General features: G+C 40.0%; 1 protein-coding gene across 2 annotated transcripts in view; it reads right to left on the reverse strand.

The window, feature by feature from the left end:
* The window catches only part of Blm (Bloom syndrome helicase), a 194,110-nt gene extending 174,761 nt beyond the window's left edge, over nt 1-19,349 (reverse strand). For both annotated transcript variants that reach the window (XM_067137120.2, XM_067137119.2), the window contains exon 1: nt 19,040-19,349. In XM_067137120.2, the coding sequence (XP_066993221.2) occupies nt 19,040-19,149 (110 nt within the window). In that variant the 5' untranslated portion in view covers nt 19,150-19,349. The remainder of the gene's footprint in view (nt 1-19,039) is intronic.
* Between the last annotated feature and the right edge of the window lie 433 nt (nt 19,350-19,782).

Genomic DNA, 19,782 nt, shown 5'->3' on the forward strand with positions numbered 1-19,782 from the left:
AACTTCAAGACAGTTCACAGCAACACGTGCCATGTGCGGCCGGGCATTATCCTGTTGGAAAGTAAGGCCTGGATGTAGCTGAAGGAACGGTAACACAACCGGCCGTAGAATGTCACCAACATACCGCTGTGCTGTCAGTGTGCCAGGAATTACTACCAGAGGGGTCCAGCTATCAAAGGAGATGGCACCCCAGACCATCACCCCCTGCTGTGGGGCTGTGTGGCTTGCAATAGTCATGCTGGCATGGACGTCTCCAAACACGTCTGCGGTTGTCGTCAGGGCACCGTTGGAAACTGGACTCGTCAGCACAGTTCCACATTGCTCAAGTGTGGCACCACTGTAATCTGGCTCGATGGTGAGCAGGTGTGAGTGGTAAGCGGCGTAAGCGCAAATTCTTCTCGCTCAGGCGTCTGTTGATGGTCATGGTGGACACATGTGTGCAGGTCACACGCTGGATCATTGATAACGACGACTCCGGTGCTGTGACAGCTGCTTTGACAATTGCTCTGTCTGCCCGTGCTGTTGTGGCCCTCGGTCGACCACTGCCGTCCTATGCTGATGTCTGCTATTGCTGACCCACGCTTGCCAGCATCGTCTGATCGCTGCATCACTTTGACCCAAATGTCCAGCGACAACTCGATTCAACCAACCAGCTTCTTTCAATCCGATCGCACGACCTCTTTCAAACTCTGACATCTCCTCGTAATGAGCACGAATCCTTCGGCGTGGCATTCTTGCAGCCGATGTTACGATAGCGCAGTCGAATGCAATAGCTACTTTGAGCATACGGTTCAGAATCGTGCCTTACATACACCTGATGCATGCGCAGTTCGGACGCACGGGAGCTCCCGCTATTCTTCATTGGACACGAAATTTTAATCATTTGCATGTTCGGTCGGAATGTCTTTGCATACATAATTTCCTTACAATCGGACAACGCCTTCCTGGTGCATCTTTTTTTTTTTAATAGAGTGTAAGTATAAAATTCTAGTTTTTCTGTTCTATTTAGAAACACATGAACTATGTAATAAACTCACCATAGGAGGAGAAAATGCAATCTTAGCATTCATGCAAGATAAGCTTAGATTTTTTAATGCTGACAAAGTCTGAAAATGATTGCATTATCATCAACATTATCATGAGAGTTCCCATCAAGAGGAAAATGATCGATGTAGACAGCAGCGATACAGTACAGACTTTGGTGGAGATTCTGGAGATAACTATGTTCCAGAAAGGATGTAATACATCAAGCATTGGTGTTTCATATTTCACTTAATTGTTTCAAATAGTAACAGAAAACTGGAAATAATTTTTGTACAAAGGTAGGCATAGCAGTGCACATTTTGGTATGCTAGACTGAAACACGCATGTGACCCACTTTGAACATCTTTCTGACTTCCCACCATTTAAAGATTATATTTGTTAGTGTAAAAATAACTGCTCACATAAAGTTAGTGTACAGGGTCAAAGTAAGTTCTATGATATATTTTACAAAAATGGGAAATTTGAAATTCAAAGTGCAATCATTGGACAATCAGCAAATTTTGCATCTGGCTTTGATGGCTACACCTAGTGTTCACAGTGCACTGTGTCTTCTGATATGGGCTAGATCAAATTTTTTACATTCAGTGACCTGTCTCAGATTCATTTTTGGCTTCGATAATATGAAAGTGATTTGAGGTACGAGTGATGTTAGTAATGTCATTCCTTATACAACCAATACCTCTTATGAATGGCGTGAAAATGTCACTCATAGGGTTGGTTGGTGCATGCATTTCAGCGGGCTTGGCAGACTGATATCTACTGTATCAACAACTTATGGATTGGTGAGGCAAGCAACGGGGAAACTACCTTGTCACTTCCGTAGATTGCCTCTTCAGTTACATCTAGGCCATCTATGATACCTGATGGTGGAACTGATGAGGACCAAACCAGCCTCTGGTATGAATACTCAATATACATACACCTTTTACATATTGAAGTAAATTATGTTAACATACATAGCAGACTGGATTCAGTTGGTTCACTCTGCCAAAACAAATTCCCTATTAATTGCCTGTACATAACACTAAGTAATTATAAACTGTTAGCACAGGTATAATTTATTGACGATTGTCTAAAGTTACGATAAACTTATATTTCAAGTGATGATGATTGTATACAAGCATCCTCAAATGTTGAAAGTGCTCCAATATGAAGCAGCCACAACAGCTTTATCCCTGACTGTAATAATAAGTCTTGAAGTTGGGTTTCCACAGGGCAGTTTGGACAGTGAAATAGATGCTCAAGATCTTGAATTGTACCACATTTGCAGTCAGCATTCTGTGTATAACCCCATCTTTTGAGTGTAGCCTTGGTTCTATGTGTTCCAGTTCTTATCCTATTCACGTTCTTCCAGAGAGGCCAAGATTGTGAAGTATGTGCCGGAATTCCTTCTGTTGGCCAATTCCATTCGGATAGTACGAAATGTTGCTGTCAGTATTGATTACTAAAAGCACTTGGTGTGGCTGGTGCTGACCTGGTGTCATTAATGAAACTCCTTTATGATCTGAGATGCTGTTTTACTACTTCAAGATCGTAGAGAGGATAATAGTTGTCCACCTCTTGTTTGAGTTTCTCAGTTTCAGCTGTTACTTGCCATCGGATTGAAGGTGGAGCTATGCCATAAGTGTGGTATAGCTTTTCGACATTTGTTGGTTTGAGGCAGCCACAAACTGCAAGACATGTGTCGTTCAAAGCAATATGGAATGGACAGAGTTGACCCACACAGGACAAGCATTCTCAGCTATAGAGAAAGAAAGTGCCAGGGCTGTAGTTTGTACAGTTGCTGGATGTGCTCCCCAGTTTGACCCCGTGAACATGTGTAGTGGATTATTCCTGGCTCTGACCTTCATACTGACAGAATGACAATGTGCTCTAAAAGTAGATACCGATCAAGCTGAATTCCAAGGTATTTGACAACAGGGGTGAACTCAAGCTACCTTCCTTCCCAAGTTTGTGATTAGCAGCACGATTACAAATATGGAAGAGTGTAACCTGTGTTTTCCTAGGATTCAGCTTAAGGCAGTTCATTGCGGCAGTTCTGCAGCCTAGATTCTACTTTACAAAATGATCTGGACTGAGTTCCAACACCAAGATCGTCAGCAAACAGGAAATGCCTGGTATTCAGACCAACAGGTTGACCATTAGCATAAATATTGAAGCGAATTGGGAAACTGTCTCACTCCTCATTTTCCTAGAATGCCTCTTCAGTGACATCTAAGCCATCTATTTGACTGATTGAATGTAATAATCAAAAGAAAATGAAGTGATTGTTCAAATCACAACCAGTAAAATAGAAAAAGATTATTATAAAGAAACAGAAGAAACAGTGGAATATCATATATTACAAAAATAGGAAAACCATTTAAGGATTATATTTGTAATTGAGACACAACTGTTCACATAATTTAGTGTACAGGGTCAAGGTACGTTCTATGATATATTTTACAAAGATGGGAAATTCGAAACTCAAAGTTCGATCATTGAAATTTGCATCTATGTCTGACAGACGAGTACAAAATGAGAAAGCTATAAGATACAGTTTTCTCAGCATTACTTAATACCAGCAATAACTGAGAATGTGAAAGTATGACCAGAAATATTTCTACAAAACCTGCGTATTGTTAGTGCACAAGTACACTGAGCAGCTGCAAAAGTAAAGAAAAAATATAATTATTTCATCTTATTCAATACAATGAAATGAGTCTTAAAAGAAACTTTAAGTAAATTCAAGATTAATCCTTCATAGGACTTTTCTGGTGTGCTTTAGTGTGTTCTATAAATTTTATATTTTTATTTTCAAGGCTGAAGGAGGCCCAATGGGGCCAAAACATGTACCTGGTGTGTGAATTTACTTAGTTTCCTTTGAGATGCATTTTATTGTAATGACCAATGTGGAATAATTATATATTTTTCCGTACTGTATGGTCAATATGGAACAACCCAAATATGAAATTCTTAAATTGAAAAAGTTTCAAAATGTGACATAAAAGACAACCTTGTTTATCATGATAGAATATACTACCACTGTGTTCATCTGCCATAGTGAACTAAGTCCAGCATTCAAAATAAAAGTGCCATTCCAAATGAAATGGTGCCCAGACACCTCTACACACTTGACAATAATAGGAATAATGTCTAGAATAAGTCAATGAATGCTTTAATTATAACAGAACTAAAGTGTGGGGGTGTGATATTTATTTGGATTGAATGTTGATAGCTAAGCCATGCAGAAGGCTGACAAAATCTACACTCAAGCTGGAGATAAAGAGGCACCGCAATATCTACAAAACTCAACAGTGATTGACTGCTGTTCAAGGTAAGAGAGTCTAATCGCTGTATATACAAACATCTTTATAGACTGTTATGCCTTTCAGCATTCAGTCCGCATTAACTCAGCACCTCCACTATCCTCTATTTGCAGCTAACTCAGTGGCTCTGTTTAGCTCCCCACATCTTATCTTCATCTCCTCAAAAACTCTAACCACCATTGCCTTGGTCTCCTTCGGCCAAGTCCGTTAATTGCCTCACATGACCCCACTACCAAAGTTGATTCATGCATGCATCTTCATCCATCAAGTTTATTCCTAACTTAGCCTTTACTTTCCCTCCTGCCATTATTCCCAGCTTTGTAACAGCAATCGTTCTTGCTACTTTCATGTCTGTTACTTCCAACTTATTACCTTACTCCTCATCTTGCCTATTAAGGTTCTTTTTGACACTGCCACTGGTTTTTGCAGCTTCCATATAACCATATAGTCCTTGGTGGTGCTATTTGATGATCCACCCAGCCTCTGGGCTGATGACCTAACAGACAGATAATAATTGCTGGCAGTAGCTCTAAAATGTCTTTGGGGGTGGCAACTCCATCGTAACAACAGCGGTAGTTATTATCAGCCTCGGAAAAGGTTAGGGCATACAATGCTAAAGGCGACAAGCAGTTCTTGTGCTGGGGGAGCTATGATAAGTGGAAAACCAGCATTTAATATTATGAAGGGAGGAATAATAAATGTTATGACCCCGGCAGGAAAATCAGAAGAGTTGATTGATTTTATGGAGAGAGAGAATGTTGCAATGATGGGACTGAATGAGGTCAAGTGGAGGGGAAAGGGAGTGAAGAGGATGAGTAGAGCGTACATCCTATACAGGAGTGGAGGATGTAAGGCAAAGAATGGAGTAGGAGTGATTGTTAATAAAAAATAAAATTCTGAATGAAAACGTGTAGAGTGTATAGTGATAAAATAATCAGAGTATGACTGAGGATGGAAGGACTGAAAGATTTCAACCAAGTTTATGCACCCCACACTAGTAACAGTGAGGAAACTATAGAAGAATTCTTGGAGACACTCGAGGAAGTAATCACCAATGTGGAAGTGATAGTCATGGGGGACCTCAACGTGCAGGTTGGAAATGACAGAAATGGTAAAGAAATGATTAGTCCATTTGTGTATGGTGAAAGAAACAGTGAGGCAGATAGGTTGATTGACATTTGTGAGAGAAATGGAATGATTGTGGGAACACTTGGTTTAGAAAGAAAAATAGTAGAAAGGTCACTAGATATGGCTGAGATGAAAGGACAAAAACAATTATTAATTATTTTTTGTTTGAGAAAATAAATTGTTAACAGTTAATGGATGTAACAGCACTATCAGGTGAGGTGTTTGATGGAGACCACAGAGTAGTGGTAGCAAAATTGAAAATAGGTAATACTGTGAGAGTAAAAGAAAGAAGACAAGAAAATAAAAATATGGAAATTAAAAGATAAAAGAACTCAGGAGAAATTTCAGGAGGAATTAAAACAGCACCACCCTATATCAGAAATGGAAAGTGTAGAAGAAGAATGGACCAACTGAGGACGGAAGAACGAGGGAAAGATTTCAACCAAGTTTATGCACCCCAAACTGGGAACAGTGAGGAAAATACAGAGGGATTCTTGGAGACACTCAAGGAAGTAATCACCGATGTGGAAATGATAGTCATGGGAGATCTCAATGCACAGGTTGGAAATGACAGAACAGGTAAAGAAGAAATGATTCGTCCATTTGGATATGGAGAAAGAAACAGTGAGGGAGATAAGTTGAGAAATGGAATGGTTGCAGATAACACTTGGTTTAGAAAGAACATTAGAAAGATCACTAGATATGGTTGGGATGAAAGGAGGACAAAAAACAGTTATTGATTATTTTTTGGTTGAACAGGGATGTAACAGCACTACCAGGTGAGGTGTTTGATAAAGACCACATAGTAGTGGTGGCAAAACTAAAAAAAGGTAAAATTTTGAGAGTAAAAGAAATAAGACAGGAGAAAATAAAAGTATGGAAATTAAAAGATAAAAGAACTCAGGAAAAATTTCAGGAGAAATTAAAACAGCACATCCCTATATCGAAAATAAAAAGTGTAGAAGAAGAATGGACCAAATTTAAAAACACATTTGTAACCTGTGCAGAGAAGATTTGTGGCAGAACTTCAAGGAGAGGGAAGGAAAAGGAGACATCTCGGTGGAATGAATAGGTTAAGGAGATTGTAAAACAAAAGAAGAAAGCATGGCAAGAATGGAATAGAGATGGGAAAGAAAGAAGTAAGATTAAGTATCAGAAAATTAAAAGTGTAAAAAAGTGGTAAATGAGGAAAAGAAAAAGTGTTGGGGGAGATTCACAAAATAGTTGGAAAAGGATGTAAATGGTGGGAAAAGGATGTTTTATGGATTGATAAAAAGATAAGAGAAAATAAAAAATCCACACAAAACAAGTGAAGGAAGAGATTGGGAATGTAATAACAGACCCAGAGGAAATAAACAATAGGTGGAAAGATTATTTTGATACACTCTTGAATGTGAGAAATGATGCAAAAGAGTGTGTAGTGGTAAATCAGGATGATCCAGAAATGGAGTGTGATATTGGAACGGCAGAGATGGAAATGGCTGTTAAACAAATGGTAGTAAAAGCAGCAGGGAGGGATGAAATATGTGTGGAAATGATAAAGGCAACAAGACCTATTGGTCTACATTGGTTATATAGGCTGCTAAGGTGTAAATGGAGGAAAAAGCAAGTACATGATGATTGGTGTAAGGGTGTAATACCGGGCGAGTTGGCCGAGCGGTTAGAGTCGCGCAGTTGTGAGCTTGCATCCGGGAGATAGTGGGTTCGAATCCCACTGTCAGCAGCCCTGAAGATGGTTTTCTGTGGTTTCCCATTTTTACACCAGGCAAATGTTGGGGCTGTACCTTAATTAAGCCCACAGCTGCTTCCTTCCCACTCCTAGGCCTTCCCTATCCCATCATCACCATAAGATCTATCTGTGTCGGTGCGACGTTAAGAAAAAAAAGGGTATAATAATACCAGTATTTAAGAAAGGTGACAGGAAGGTATGTGACAATTATCGAGGAATTACACTCTTGTCATAAGTAACCAAAATATTGGAGAGAATAATAGAAAGATGAGAGGAAGGGTGGAGAGAAATATACAAGAAGAGCAGAATGGATTTCGACACGGCAGGTCAATGATAGACCCTATATTTACCATGAGACTACTGATGGAAAAACAGTGGGAATATGGAAAAGATCTGGTGATGGTATTCCTTGATCTAGAGAAGGCATATGATAGTGTTAATACAGAAAAGGTGTGGGAAACCCTGGAAGGAAAAGGATGTGGAAGGGAATCAAGAGAACTAGTGAAAGCAATGTGTAAGAATTGTTCCAGTTGTGTCCAGACTCCAGTGGGGAGAACAGATTGGTTTAGAAAACAAACTGGACTAAGACAGGGAAGTGTACTGTCTCCACTTATGTTTATAATGGTTATGGATGAGATTCTAAATGAAACAAAGGCAAGATATACAGGGAATATGAAAATATTGTTTGCAGATGACATAGTGATCTGGGGAGTCAACAATACAGAAGTGCAAATCCAACTAGAGGCTTAAATGACGATACTGAGAATCAGTATGGAGAAGAGCAAAACAGCGGGTGATGAAAAGAGGAGAAAGAGAAGGAAAAGGAATCGTTAGTATCAGGGGACAAAACCTTGAGGTTGTTGAATACTTCAAATATTTGGGAATGAAATAATGCAAGATGGAAGGTTGGATAAGGAGATCAGCAGAAGAGTACAAGCGGGAAATACGTTCTACCAGAATGTAAGGAAAATGGTGTGGAACAGAAGTTCCTATGAAATGTAAAGACATAATGTACAAAATGTACTATAACCCTATTTAAGGTATGCACCAGAGACTTGGACTTTGACAGCAAGAAAGGAGTAAAATTCAGGCCAGTGAGATGAAGTTCCTGAGAAGTGCGATAGGGCAGACAAGGAGAGACAGAGTAAGAAATGTTGAGGTTGGTAAAGAGATAGGGGTAGAAAAACTGAGTGATAGGATGGATAAGAATAAATTGAGATGGTTTGGCCATGTTATGCATGTTATGCAAAACCCTGCCTTCTTCGTAGCTTGGGTCAATCGACTCACGACTGGTAAATAAATCCAGTATACTTGAGCTTAGGTGACGTCGAAGTAGGTTATCAGTTTGCCTGGCTTCTATGCATTGTGCACTAAAATGCCTCATCGTGTGCTGTTTATGGCAGATTGCATCAAAATCATCACTTTGATGTAACAGACCACAAGACAAGTTTATGTTCCCAACATTGTTCAAATGAATGTGTTGTGGTGTCCACAGGTTGTTTCAAGACACCCATTCACTAGCAGATCGACACTGTGCAAGCCGTCCACACAGTACAACAGCAAATCAAGACCAGAATATACACATATATCCACATAGACACCTTTTAACAGCTACTATTCTCGCCATGACCTTCGAGATGTCACAGGAGTTAAGAAAAATACCAAGACTGTAACAAATACCACGATGGAGGACTGTATTAAAGAAGACTCCTCCATATCGAAAACATCACACGGTGGCTTGTGTTTAATGGGCTAGATCACATCAGATCACACAAGATCAATGTTCCACAACACTGTTAAATGATGAAGTGCAAATTGGTTTACTCCCTGATGACAACTCTCTACGCATATGGAAGGCAAGAGGAGAATGTTACAGTAGAGCATCACCAACAGTTCAGCAATATTCTGGGCAGGTATTATGTTCAAGCCCTAAAAAATGCTGCCATAGAGGACTGGGACCATTTGTCTCAGGAAAGGCTCAATGATTTGGTTCTGGGCACACTCTGTCGCATTTAAGAGTGCCTCAGGATTCGTGCAGTACCAACACATTGACCACTGGTTCACATTCAAGGAAACATTGTGGCTACAGTGGACAAACTCAACATTCTTCAACCCATAGTGAATGGTTTTACAAAGACTGCACAAGATGGGTTTACTCTACAGTACAGTAACATTTATCCACATCGTGCAACAGCTATGAATGGAAATGGATACTTGGAGGGACATGGGATCCAGATTGAACTGGTCAGTTTCTTCTCTGGACATTAACTGCATACAGCATACGTGGATCTTTCTTAGAAGAGCCATTTCTCACTGTCAACTTCCACCACTAACGATTCAGGCCCTAAAAAATGCTGCCATTGAGGACTGGGACTGCTTGCCTCAAGAAAGGCTCGATGAATTGGTTCTGGTAGTACCCTGTCACATTTAAGAGTGCCTCAGGGTTCGTGCAAGACCAACACATTGACTCATGTGACAGCTTTGAAAATAGAGTAGTATTTAATTTGTGTTCTAACTGAGGGGTACTGAGTGTTTTCCTTTTCATACTGGGTGCAAAGCTATGGAGGAGTGTACATTTTTGTTGCATTTACTATTCTGAGTTTCACATTAAATAACATAATAAATAACAAATAACTTTTTTGAGGAGTGTAACTCTCTTCTCCAAGAATGAAGGTGACAGTGTACTGATCTCTCCAACTAAACAGTGTTCTCTAAACACATTCTTACCAATGTTTTTGATCTGTTTCCTTAGGAAACTTATGAGGTACATCAACTTAATTCTGAGTGTCCGGTTCCTTAGCTGAATGGTCAGGGAGGTAACATTCAGTTCACAGGGTTTTGAGTTTGATTCCCAGTTAGGTCGAGGATTCTGACCACATCTTGTAAATTCTCATAGCTTGGGGACTGGGTATTTGTGTTTGTCTTAATATACTTCTCTTCATTTTCACACAAAACATCACACTACCAAACACAATAGAAACACACGGTAGTGAATACATCCCTCCATATAGAGTTAGCAACAGGAAAGGCAGTTGGTCACTAAAACTGGGCTTAATCCACACACAAATGCCAGCTTAAGAAACAGGGATAAGGCCAGGAAGAATAGATCAATTTCATTCTGAGTAATCAACATCACTGTTTTACCAATACAACTATGCCACTGAAGTCATTGTTCTGGATCTGTTTTTCATTTACTTGTAATCTCAGCATCATTAAAAGTGTTATTTTTAATGTTCTCAAGGCCACATTATATGGAATCATAGGTAGCTCAGCTAAGTTAGAAGACTTTCTTCTACTCCTGTACAAAACGTCTCCCTGGCCAGTTGGTAAAACTTTACTACTGAGTGTGCAAAGAGAGTTTAGGAACCCAACATGGCGTCACTCGTACGACAAAATAACACACAAGATAAGGCTGCTAACTTAGGTGTAGCTAGTGACAAAACCATTGGTCTGGCTTGGTTTTATTATTGGTTAGTGACAGGCCCATTAATCTGTATTGATTACACCAATGGCTAGATTTTTTATTACAATTGGCTTTACATCGCACTGACACAGATAGGCCTTAAGTCAACAATAGGATAGGAAAGGGCCAGGAGTGGGAAGGAAATGGCCGCGGCTTAAGAAACAGGGATAAGGCCAGGAAGAATAGATCAATTTCATTCTGAGTAATCAACATCACTGTTTTACCAATACAACTATGCCACTGAAGTCATTGTTCTGGATCTGTTTTTCATTTACTTGTAATCTCAGCATCATTAAAAGTGTTATTTTTAATGTTCTCAAGGCCACATTATATGGAATCATAGGTAGCTCAGCTAAGTTGACTCTGGAGAAACTATGGAAAACCATCTTCAGGGCTGCCAACAGTGGGGTTTGAACCCACCATCTCCCGAATGCAAGCTCGCAGCTGCGCACCCCTAAACCCATGGCCAACTCGCACGGTCCATTGGCTACTGACAAGAATACTGGTCTGGAGGCAAGCAAGAGATCTGGCTAAAAAATGCCCCATGGGCCTCTGGTATCCCCTATGACAGTAATGGCTAGTGACAAGATGACTTGGTCTGTCAAAAAGTCAGTGAATTTCACTAATTCTGTACTTAATGTATTAAGGTCGCATATACAATCGGCATATACCAAGGCACTTTCAAACTTCGTGGTTTTGTTATTTTTACCGAATGAGCAGTCCTGTGGTCACACATATTGAGAGTTCCATCGGAGACAACAACAAATTGCGCTGGCCAATAGGAATTTGCTTTTAAGTTGCATCAACACAGATAGGTCTTATGGCAACGATGGGATAGGAATGGTCTAGGAGTGGAAAGGAAGCGGCCGTAGCCTTAATTAACGTACAGCCCCAGCATTTTGCCTGGTATGAAAATGGGAAACCACGGAAAACCATCTTCAGGGCTGCCAACACTGAGGTTCAAACCCACTATCTCCCAGATACAAGCTCACAGCTGAGCGCCCGTAACCAATCCACCCGGTCTGGCCAATAAGAACACAGAAAATGGTCACATTTCCCAGACTGACATAAATTCTGTTTACATTTTTTATACAAGTAAAAAAACCTCCCCTGTGAACCATGTGACCTTGCCACAGTGGAAAGGCTTACGCATCCCAATGATGCAGATAGCCGAGCTGTAAGAGCAACTATATTGGACAGGTATCTGTCAAAACTGGACTAATGAACGGATCATTGAGAGGGGGCGGGGGGAGGAGGAGGAGGGAGTAGCAGCCGTTAGGAAGTTGCAAGTTGACTGACTGAAAACAACGGGGAAACTATAGCAGTAACTAACTCCCGAGGACATGCAGCTCTCTCAGTATGAATAAAAGATGTATTGATGATCCTCCTGAGCTGACATGGACTCTGACCACAACTTGGTGGTGGTCATGAAATATAACCTGAAGTCGAAAAATTGAAGAAAGGAAAGAATATAACAGAATATAACAAGATGGGATCCCGATAAGTTGAAAGAAAAGAGTATGAGGGATTTTTTCAAGGAATATGTTGCTCAAGGACTAAATGAAGAGGCTGAAGGAAACAACAGTTATGGACAGTCGTGAAGAATGAGGTCAGTAGGGCTGTTGAAAAAATGTTAGGAAGAAAGGAAAGAACAACTAAGAATCAATGGGTAACTGAGGATACACTAGATCTGATTGATGAATGACGAAAATACAACAACACAGAAAATGAGGAGGGCAGAAATGAATACAGGCGATTAAAGAATGAAGTAGATAGAAAGTGCGGGGCAGCTAAGGAAGAATGGCTGAAGAAGAAGTGCAAGGCTGTTGAAGGTTGTGTGGTCGTAGGAAAAGCAGGTGTTGCATACAGGAAAATCAATGTCCAATAACGGACCCCTTACATTGGTATTACATACCACTTAGACGAGCAGCTCGTCTTCTTTCTCCCTAGTCTTCCCAGCCCAAACTTTGCAACATTTTTGTAACCCTACTCTTTTGTCGGAAATCACCCAAAACAAATCGAGTTGCTTTTCTTTGGCTATTTTCCAGTTCTTGAATCAAGCAATCCTGGTGAGGGTCCCATACACTGGAACCATACTCTAGTTGGGAACTTATATGCCCTCTGCTTTACATCTCTATGACAACCCCTAAACACCCTCATGACCATGTGCAGAGATCTGTACCCTTTATTTGCAATCATATTTATGTGATTACCCCAATGAAGATCTTTCCTTATACAATGGTAATCCCAAAAGTAAGGTCCCATACTTTTTTATAAATACAGAACTATTGTTGGTCACAATACTGTGAAGAGTGTTTCCCGTGCTCGCATATAAACATGCACACGCCGCGCTGAGTCACTCAAGTCTTGGCAGCCATTGAGAATGGAGTTCCCGTTGGATGTTACCGCCAAATGCAAAGTGCACGCAGTTATTCGGATTTTGAAAGCAAAAGGTACTGAACCGATTGAAATCCATCGCCAATTGACGGAAGTGTATGGTGAGTCGTGCATGGATGTCAAAAATGTTCGTAAGTAGTGTAGAGAGTTTGCAGCTGGTCGGACTGAAATTCAAGACGAACGAACAAAGGAGCGGGAGACCGTCAATTTCTATAGAGACAGTCATGAAGGTTGAGCAAGTCATGCGTGAAGATCAGCGGATCACCCTGGATGATCTCTGCACTTTGGTTCCCGAGGTTTCCCGAAGCGCCGCTCATAACTTCCTGAACAGCATGGCGGCAAACTAGGATGACATGGGCGTAAAAATAAACTGTCACAGCGTCTACAAAAATGCATCGACCGAAATGGTGAATATGTAGAAAAATAGCTAAATGTTCAAGCTGAAAAATGATATAAACCATTGTAGAAATAAACCGGTCTATATTTTTAAAAAAATAGGAGACCTTATTTTTGGGATTACCTTCGTAGTAACACCTAGATACTTGCAGTGATCCCCATACAGAACTTTCACCCCATCAACACAGTAATTAAAACTGAGAGGACTTTTCTTATTTGTGAAACTCGCAACCTGACATTTAACCTCATTTATCATCATACCATTGCCTGATGTCCATCTCACAACATTATCGAGGTCATTTTTCAGTTGCTCACAATCATGTAACTTATTTATTACTCTATACAGAATAACATTGAAGCACTGAGGGGTACGACGGAGGAGTTGGAGAGTTTGAGGGAGATAATTAGGATTCTCACAAAAGACAGGAAGGAAGGTAGGCCTCCCTCAAACAACGTACAGTTTACAGTAGGGGTAAAAGAGGGATGCGAAGGAAGCAGGGGGGGGGGGGGCTGTAGAAGACAGGTGGTCTAATGTTCTAAGGGGAAGGAGATTGCAGGCTAAGGGCTCTATTCAGGATCAGAATTCAGGACAGGTGTCTGTGAGAAATCGGTACAAGTCACTCCAGGTAGAACAACAGAGGGAAAATGAGGAACAAGGAACCGTTGCTAGGATGTGTGGAAGAAAGAGGAAGAGAAAAGGTAGGAAAGGGAAATGTAGAGTAGAGGATACAGAAAGACGGATGGAACAAGGTCATGGGAGGGAGAAAAGTTAGGAGGAAGTAGCTTCTGCAGCTATCAGGAAAGATACGGCTGCCCAGGAGGGGAGGGGATCAAATGAGGTGGGTAGGGTTGAGGCTCTGGTCATGGGGGATTCCATCGTTAGACATGTCGGGAAAGTGTGTGGAGGAAAAGGAACCAGGGTAGAGTGTTATCCAGGAATTAGGTTGAGGCCGATGTTGAGGAAAGTAGAAGGGAAGGAGAAAGTGGTAGTGTTTCACGTTGGTACCAACAATGCAAGGCAAGCAGGTATAAGTACCAACATAGTTGGGGATGTGTGGGATCTGGTAAATGCAGCATAGGTGACGTTTAAGGAAGCGGAGATTGTTATCAGTGGAATACTGTGTAGGAGGGATACTGACTGGAGGGTGATTCAGGATTTAAATGAGACTATGGAGTGGGTATGTGGGAAACTGGGAGTGAAATTTCTAGATCCTAATGGGTGGGTAGGAGGTAGGGATCTGCGCTCAGATGGCCTTCACTTAAACCGCAGTGGTATGTATAAGTAAGGAAATATGTTTGGAAGGGTAATAGAGAGGTACATTCAGGGAAACAGGGTGGTCTAGGGAGCGGTGATAAGGGTACAGAGATCTGGAAGTCAAGTAGGGATGACATGAAAATGTTAGTCCTCAACTGTAGAAGTATTGTAAAGAAAGGGACAGAATTAAGTAATTTAATAGATATATACTTACCAGATATTGTAATAGGAGTTGAATCGTGGCTGAGAAATGATAAAATGGATGCAGAAATTTTCTCACAGAACTGGAGTGTGTATCGTAGAGATACGATAGGAATGGTGAGAGGGGGAGTATTCATTCTGATGAAAGAAGAATTTGTAAGGTACGAAAAAGTTAAAAATCACAAACATGAAATTCTAGGTGTAAGGCTCATTGCTAAAGATAACAGGCAACTTGATATCTTTAGAGTGTACAGACCGGGAAAGGCTAGCGCTGACACGGATTCAGAATTATTTGACAAGATAATCAACTATGTGGAAAACAACATGGAAAGGAATGAGATTGTAGTGAGAGATCTGAATTTACCAAATGTCAATGACAGGAAGCATGACCAACAAATGGCAAATAAGTTAATAAGGGAAGGACAGGTGATTCAGAAAGTGATGGAACCAACTAGAGGGAAAATAGCCTGGACGTGGTGGTGGTAAAACCAGATGAACTCTATAGAGAATCCGAAGTAATAGATGGTATTAGTGATCATGAAGCTGTTTTTGTCGTAGATAAAATACATGTGATAGAAAGGAAGGTATTAAAAGTAGGACTATTAGGCAGTACCATATGGCTGACAAAGCAGGCATGAGGGAGTTTTTAAAAAGTAACTATGATCAGTGGAAAAAGGTAAATAAAAATGTAAACAGACTCTGGGATTGGTTTAAAGCAATTGTTGAGGAATGTGAAAACAGGTTTGTACCTTTAGAGGTGGTAAGGAATGGTAAAAACCCACCTTATTATAATAGAGGAATAAAGAGCCTAAGAAAGAGATGCAGATTGGAAAGTAATGTAGAAATGGCCATGAAGGTAAGGAGAAATTGAAGGAACTTACTAGGAAATTGAATTTAGGAGAGAAGTCACCTAAGGATAGCATGATGGCAAGCATAATTGGCAGTCATACAAATTTTAGTGAAAAATGGAAGGGTATGTATAAGTACTTTAAGGCAGAAACAGGTTCCAAGGACATTCCAGGAATAATTAATAAACAAGGGGAGTGTGTATTTGAGGATCTTCAAAAGGCAGAAGTATTCAGTCAGCAGTATGTAAAGATTGTTTGTTACAAGGATAATGTCCAGACAGAGGTGACTAATGCTAAAGAAGTATTGAAATTTACATATGATAACAATGACATTTACAATAAGATACAAAAAGTTGAAAACTAGAAAAGCAGCTGGAATCAGCGTTGCCAACTTAGTGGATTTTCCGCTAAATTTGGCGGAATTAGAAGACTGTCGGCGGAGAAATATATCATTTAGCGGACAGCAGAATTCTAGATTTATTAGGCCTATAGCGGAATTTAGTGTTTTATACATTTTACGTTCTTTTTAATTTGTACTCCAGTCTGTCTCCGAGCTATTCTGTATTTCTTGTCAGGAGCTAACAGTCACATGAGGAAAACATGTTATTTGGATCTGATGTTATGAGATCATGGCATCATAAATTTGTAATGCGTGGGGACGAATGACGACAGATAATGAAACTGTGAGAGAGTAGCATTTATTTTATGCTATGAAGGAAGACTGTTTAATGAACTGGCCTGTTCTGTGTGTGGCTCTTTAGGTTACGGGATTCACCTAGTTTGCACCCGGCAGTAAAACGCCTACAAGTTTTAGCTCGCTGGCTTCGAGGCATGGGGTTAATCCCAGTGAAACTCCCAGATCAGGTGAGTGCAAACATTTACTTTTTTTTATTATTATTGTCATTATTATTATTATTATTATTGCTCATTATTGGAGATTGGATTTCTTGGCGGAATTTTAGCAGATTTTTAGTACTATTTAGCGGATCTTGAAAAAATATAAGTTGGCAACACCGGCTGGAATGGATAAGATTTCAATGGATATACTACAGACAATAGGTTGCGATATAGTACCGTACTTGAAGTACTTATTTGATTATTGCTTGGTTGAAGGAGCTATAAAAAATGAATGGAGAGTTGCTATAGTTTTTTTTTGCTAGTTGCTTTACGCCGCACCGACACAGATAGGTCTTATGGCGACAATGGGACAGGGAAGGGCTAGGAGTGGGAAAAAAGCGGCCGTGGCCTTAATTAAGGTACAGCCCCAGCATTTGCCTGGTGTGAAAACCATTTTCAGGGCTGCCGACAGTGGGGTTCGAACCTACTATCTCCCGAATCCTGGATACTAGCCGCACTTAAGCGACTGCAGCTATCGAGCTCGGTAGTTGCTATAGTAGCCCCGTGTATAAAGAAAGGGTGATAGACATAAAACTGAAAATTACAGGCCAGTAAGTTTGACATGTGTTGCATGTAAGCTTCGGGAAGGCATTCTTTCCAATTATGTTAGACATGTTTGCGAAATTAATAACTGGTTCCATAGAAGACAGTTCGGTTTTAGGAAAGGTTATTCCACTGAAGCTCAACTTGTAGGATTCCAGCAAGATATAAGAGATATTTTGGATTCAGGAGGTCAAATGGACTGTATTGCGATTGACCTATCTAAAGCATTCGATAGGGTGGATCATGGGAGACTACTGGTAAAAATAAGTGCAATTTGACTAGACAAAAGCGTGACAGACCGGGCGAGTTGTCCGTACGTATCTCCCGCTACAATCACATTCCTTTTACTTGTCGTTTCCCACATAGCTTATTATCTTATAAAATAACTCTGAATCAGCATCAGCGCTACCCTTTCCTGGTCTGTACACTCTAAAGACATCAAGTTGCCTAATATCTTTAGAAATGAGCCTTACACCCAGAATTTCATTTGTCACCTTAACTTTTTCGTAGCTTACAAGAGAGAGAGAGAGAATAAAAGCCTTTGAAATTTGGTGTTCATTAGAATGCTGTATGTGAGATGGGTTTTTTGAATCACAACTGAACAGATACTAAATGGAATTGGTGAGAGAACGATTTGGCAAAATTTTACCCAGAAGAAAAGATAGAAGGATGGACACATCTTAAAGCCACCCAGGACCTGTTTGGTTGGTATTTGAGGGAACTGTACATGGTAAGAACGGCAGGGGCAGACCAAGGTACGAATATGACAAACAGATTAGAGTAGATATAGGATAGCAGTTATGTAGAAATGAAAAGTTTAGCACAGTATAGCGTGGCATGGAGGCCTGTATCAAACCCGTGTATGGACTGATAACCCAAACAACAACAAGTAAAAAATACTTCCAGAGGTGGGTTGACAGTGGGCCTCTGGCAAGCATAAAGGAAGGATCTTTCATATCTGCTACTTAAGGTATCATTTAACATCATTTTTGCTTGATTTTCTCCCACCTAAACAATGCAATCCTGCCAGTAAAGTGTGACGGGCCAGACTATACGAGAAAGGATAACATTTGTCATTGATGGTGTTAATTTTTGTTAAAAACAAACTGAGATATGGATGATACAATGGTCATAATATATAACATATAAACTGATGGAATGACAAGAGGGATACTGAAATGGGAATTAGTACTTTTTACCATCAGAATGAGAAAATTCTGACTGAACTACTGCAACTTTTTATCCTGAAAGTACGGATGTAAGGATATAGAATTAGCAACTCGTCAAATTAAGCATCGGTCAAAATCCTATGGGCAATAATAGTAGGCTTAATTGGTCTCAAAAGTTAACAAAACACTGAAGTACCTACAAGCAATAGCGTTGAAAGGAAAAGGAATGCAGAGATACAGTGAAAAACATATTGAAAGGAAAAGCTATGCAGTGCAATTTAACCTCCAAAAATATGAATAGGCCTATCCAATATAAGCACCAGATGACAAGCAAGAAATGTTGAAATATATATCATACACCATCCTGTTTTAGGAAGCCAAAAAAATCAGTTTGATTATCTGCTCCACATTTCACTTCATTCACAATGGCAAGTACAGGTTAACCTAGCAAAAAGATTAATATTAAGATAGGCCTGAGACATGCAAATACAAAATTTAGTCATCGACAGTGCATTCAATTGAAACAAATCATGCTTTTTTATCATCTTTTGGAACACTAGTATGACTTCGTTCGATAAGAGCAAATAATTCACAAATAACATTACAGACATCAGGGAGAGAAAGGGCACATTAGAAAAACCAATTCGAACTCAACACTCACACAGCGGTGGGAGAGTTATCTATGGTTTTCTTGTTGAAAAATGTTGTAAGTGTTTTTTGAGAAGACTTCTTGAAATTAAATAATGACTTTTTACTGAAACTGGAATTCATATCAACTTTTTAGCAAAATCACTACGGAACGACAGTAAACTATTTCCCTGTGAAGGTATAAATTTAAAAACAGCATCAACATTGCAGTGATATTGTTTCATAACACGAAAACTGCTCTTAGGAATGTTAATTAACACTGGAAACTCTTCAGGCTGCAAACATAAACAAACAACTCAAGGGCTGACACAATGCAAACGACTGTCATATCACGACATCCGCCATAATTCAATTTAATATCGAAATCGAATATCGATCATCGGAAAATGCAAAGAGTGTAAAAGAGGGAATAAGAGAACACTCTCAAAAGCGAGCTATTTGCTGCTATGAAGCTATGCAGAACTGCCAACTGTTGTCTCCACGGAGAACCAACGAGCTAGAATAACATAGAGGGGCTGTATGCCTGTCATCAGCGCTACCTGCTTGAAGCAAGTTGATAAGGGGCAGCCAATATTTAAAAATTAAGAAGGTTCCTCCTATTCAATACAAAGATATTTATTAATGTGAAAGAATCACATATCGTTCAAATGAGGTACTAGTTTCGGCACCAGATATGTGCGATCATCAGCCACAAAGTCAAATCGGGCAAACACAGTAAAACCCTAAAACTACTTTACACACACTATAACATCTGCA

The sequence above is a fragment of the Anabrus simplex genome, chromosome 1, assembly GCF_040414725.1.
Source record: "Anabrus simplex isolate iqAnaSimp1 chromosome 1, ASM4041472v1, whole genome shotgun sequence".
Classification (NCBI taxonomy): Eukaryota; Metazoa; Arthropoda; class Insecta; order Orthoptera; family Tettigoniidae; genus Anabrus; species Anabrus simplex.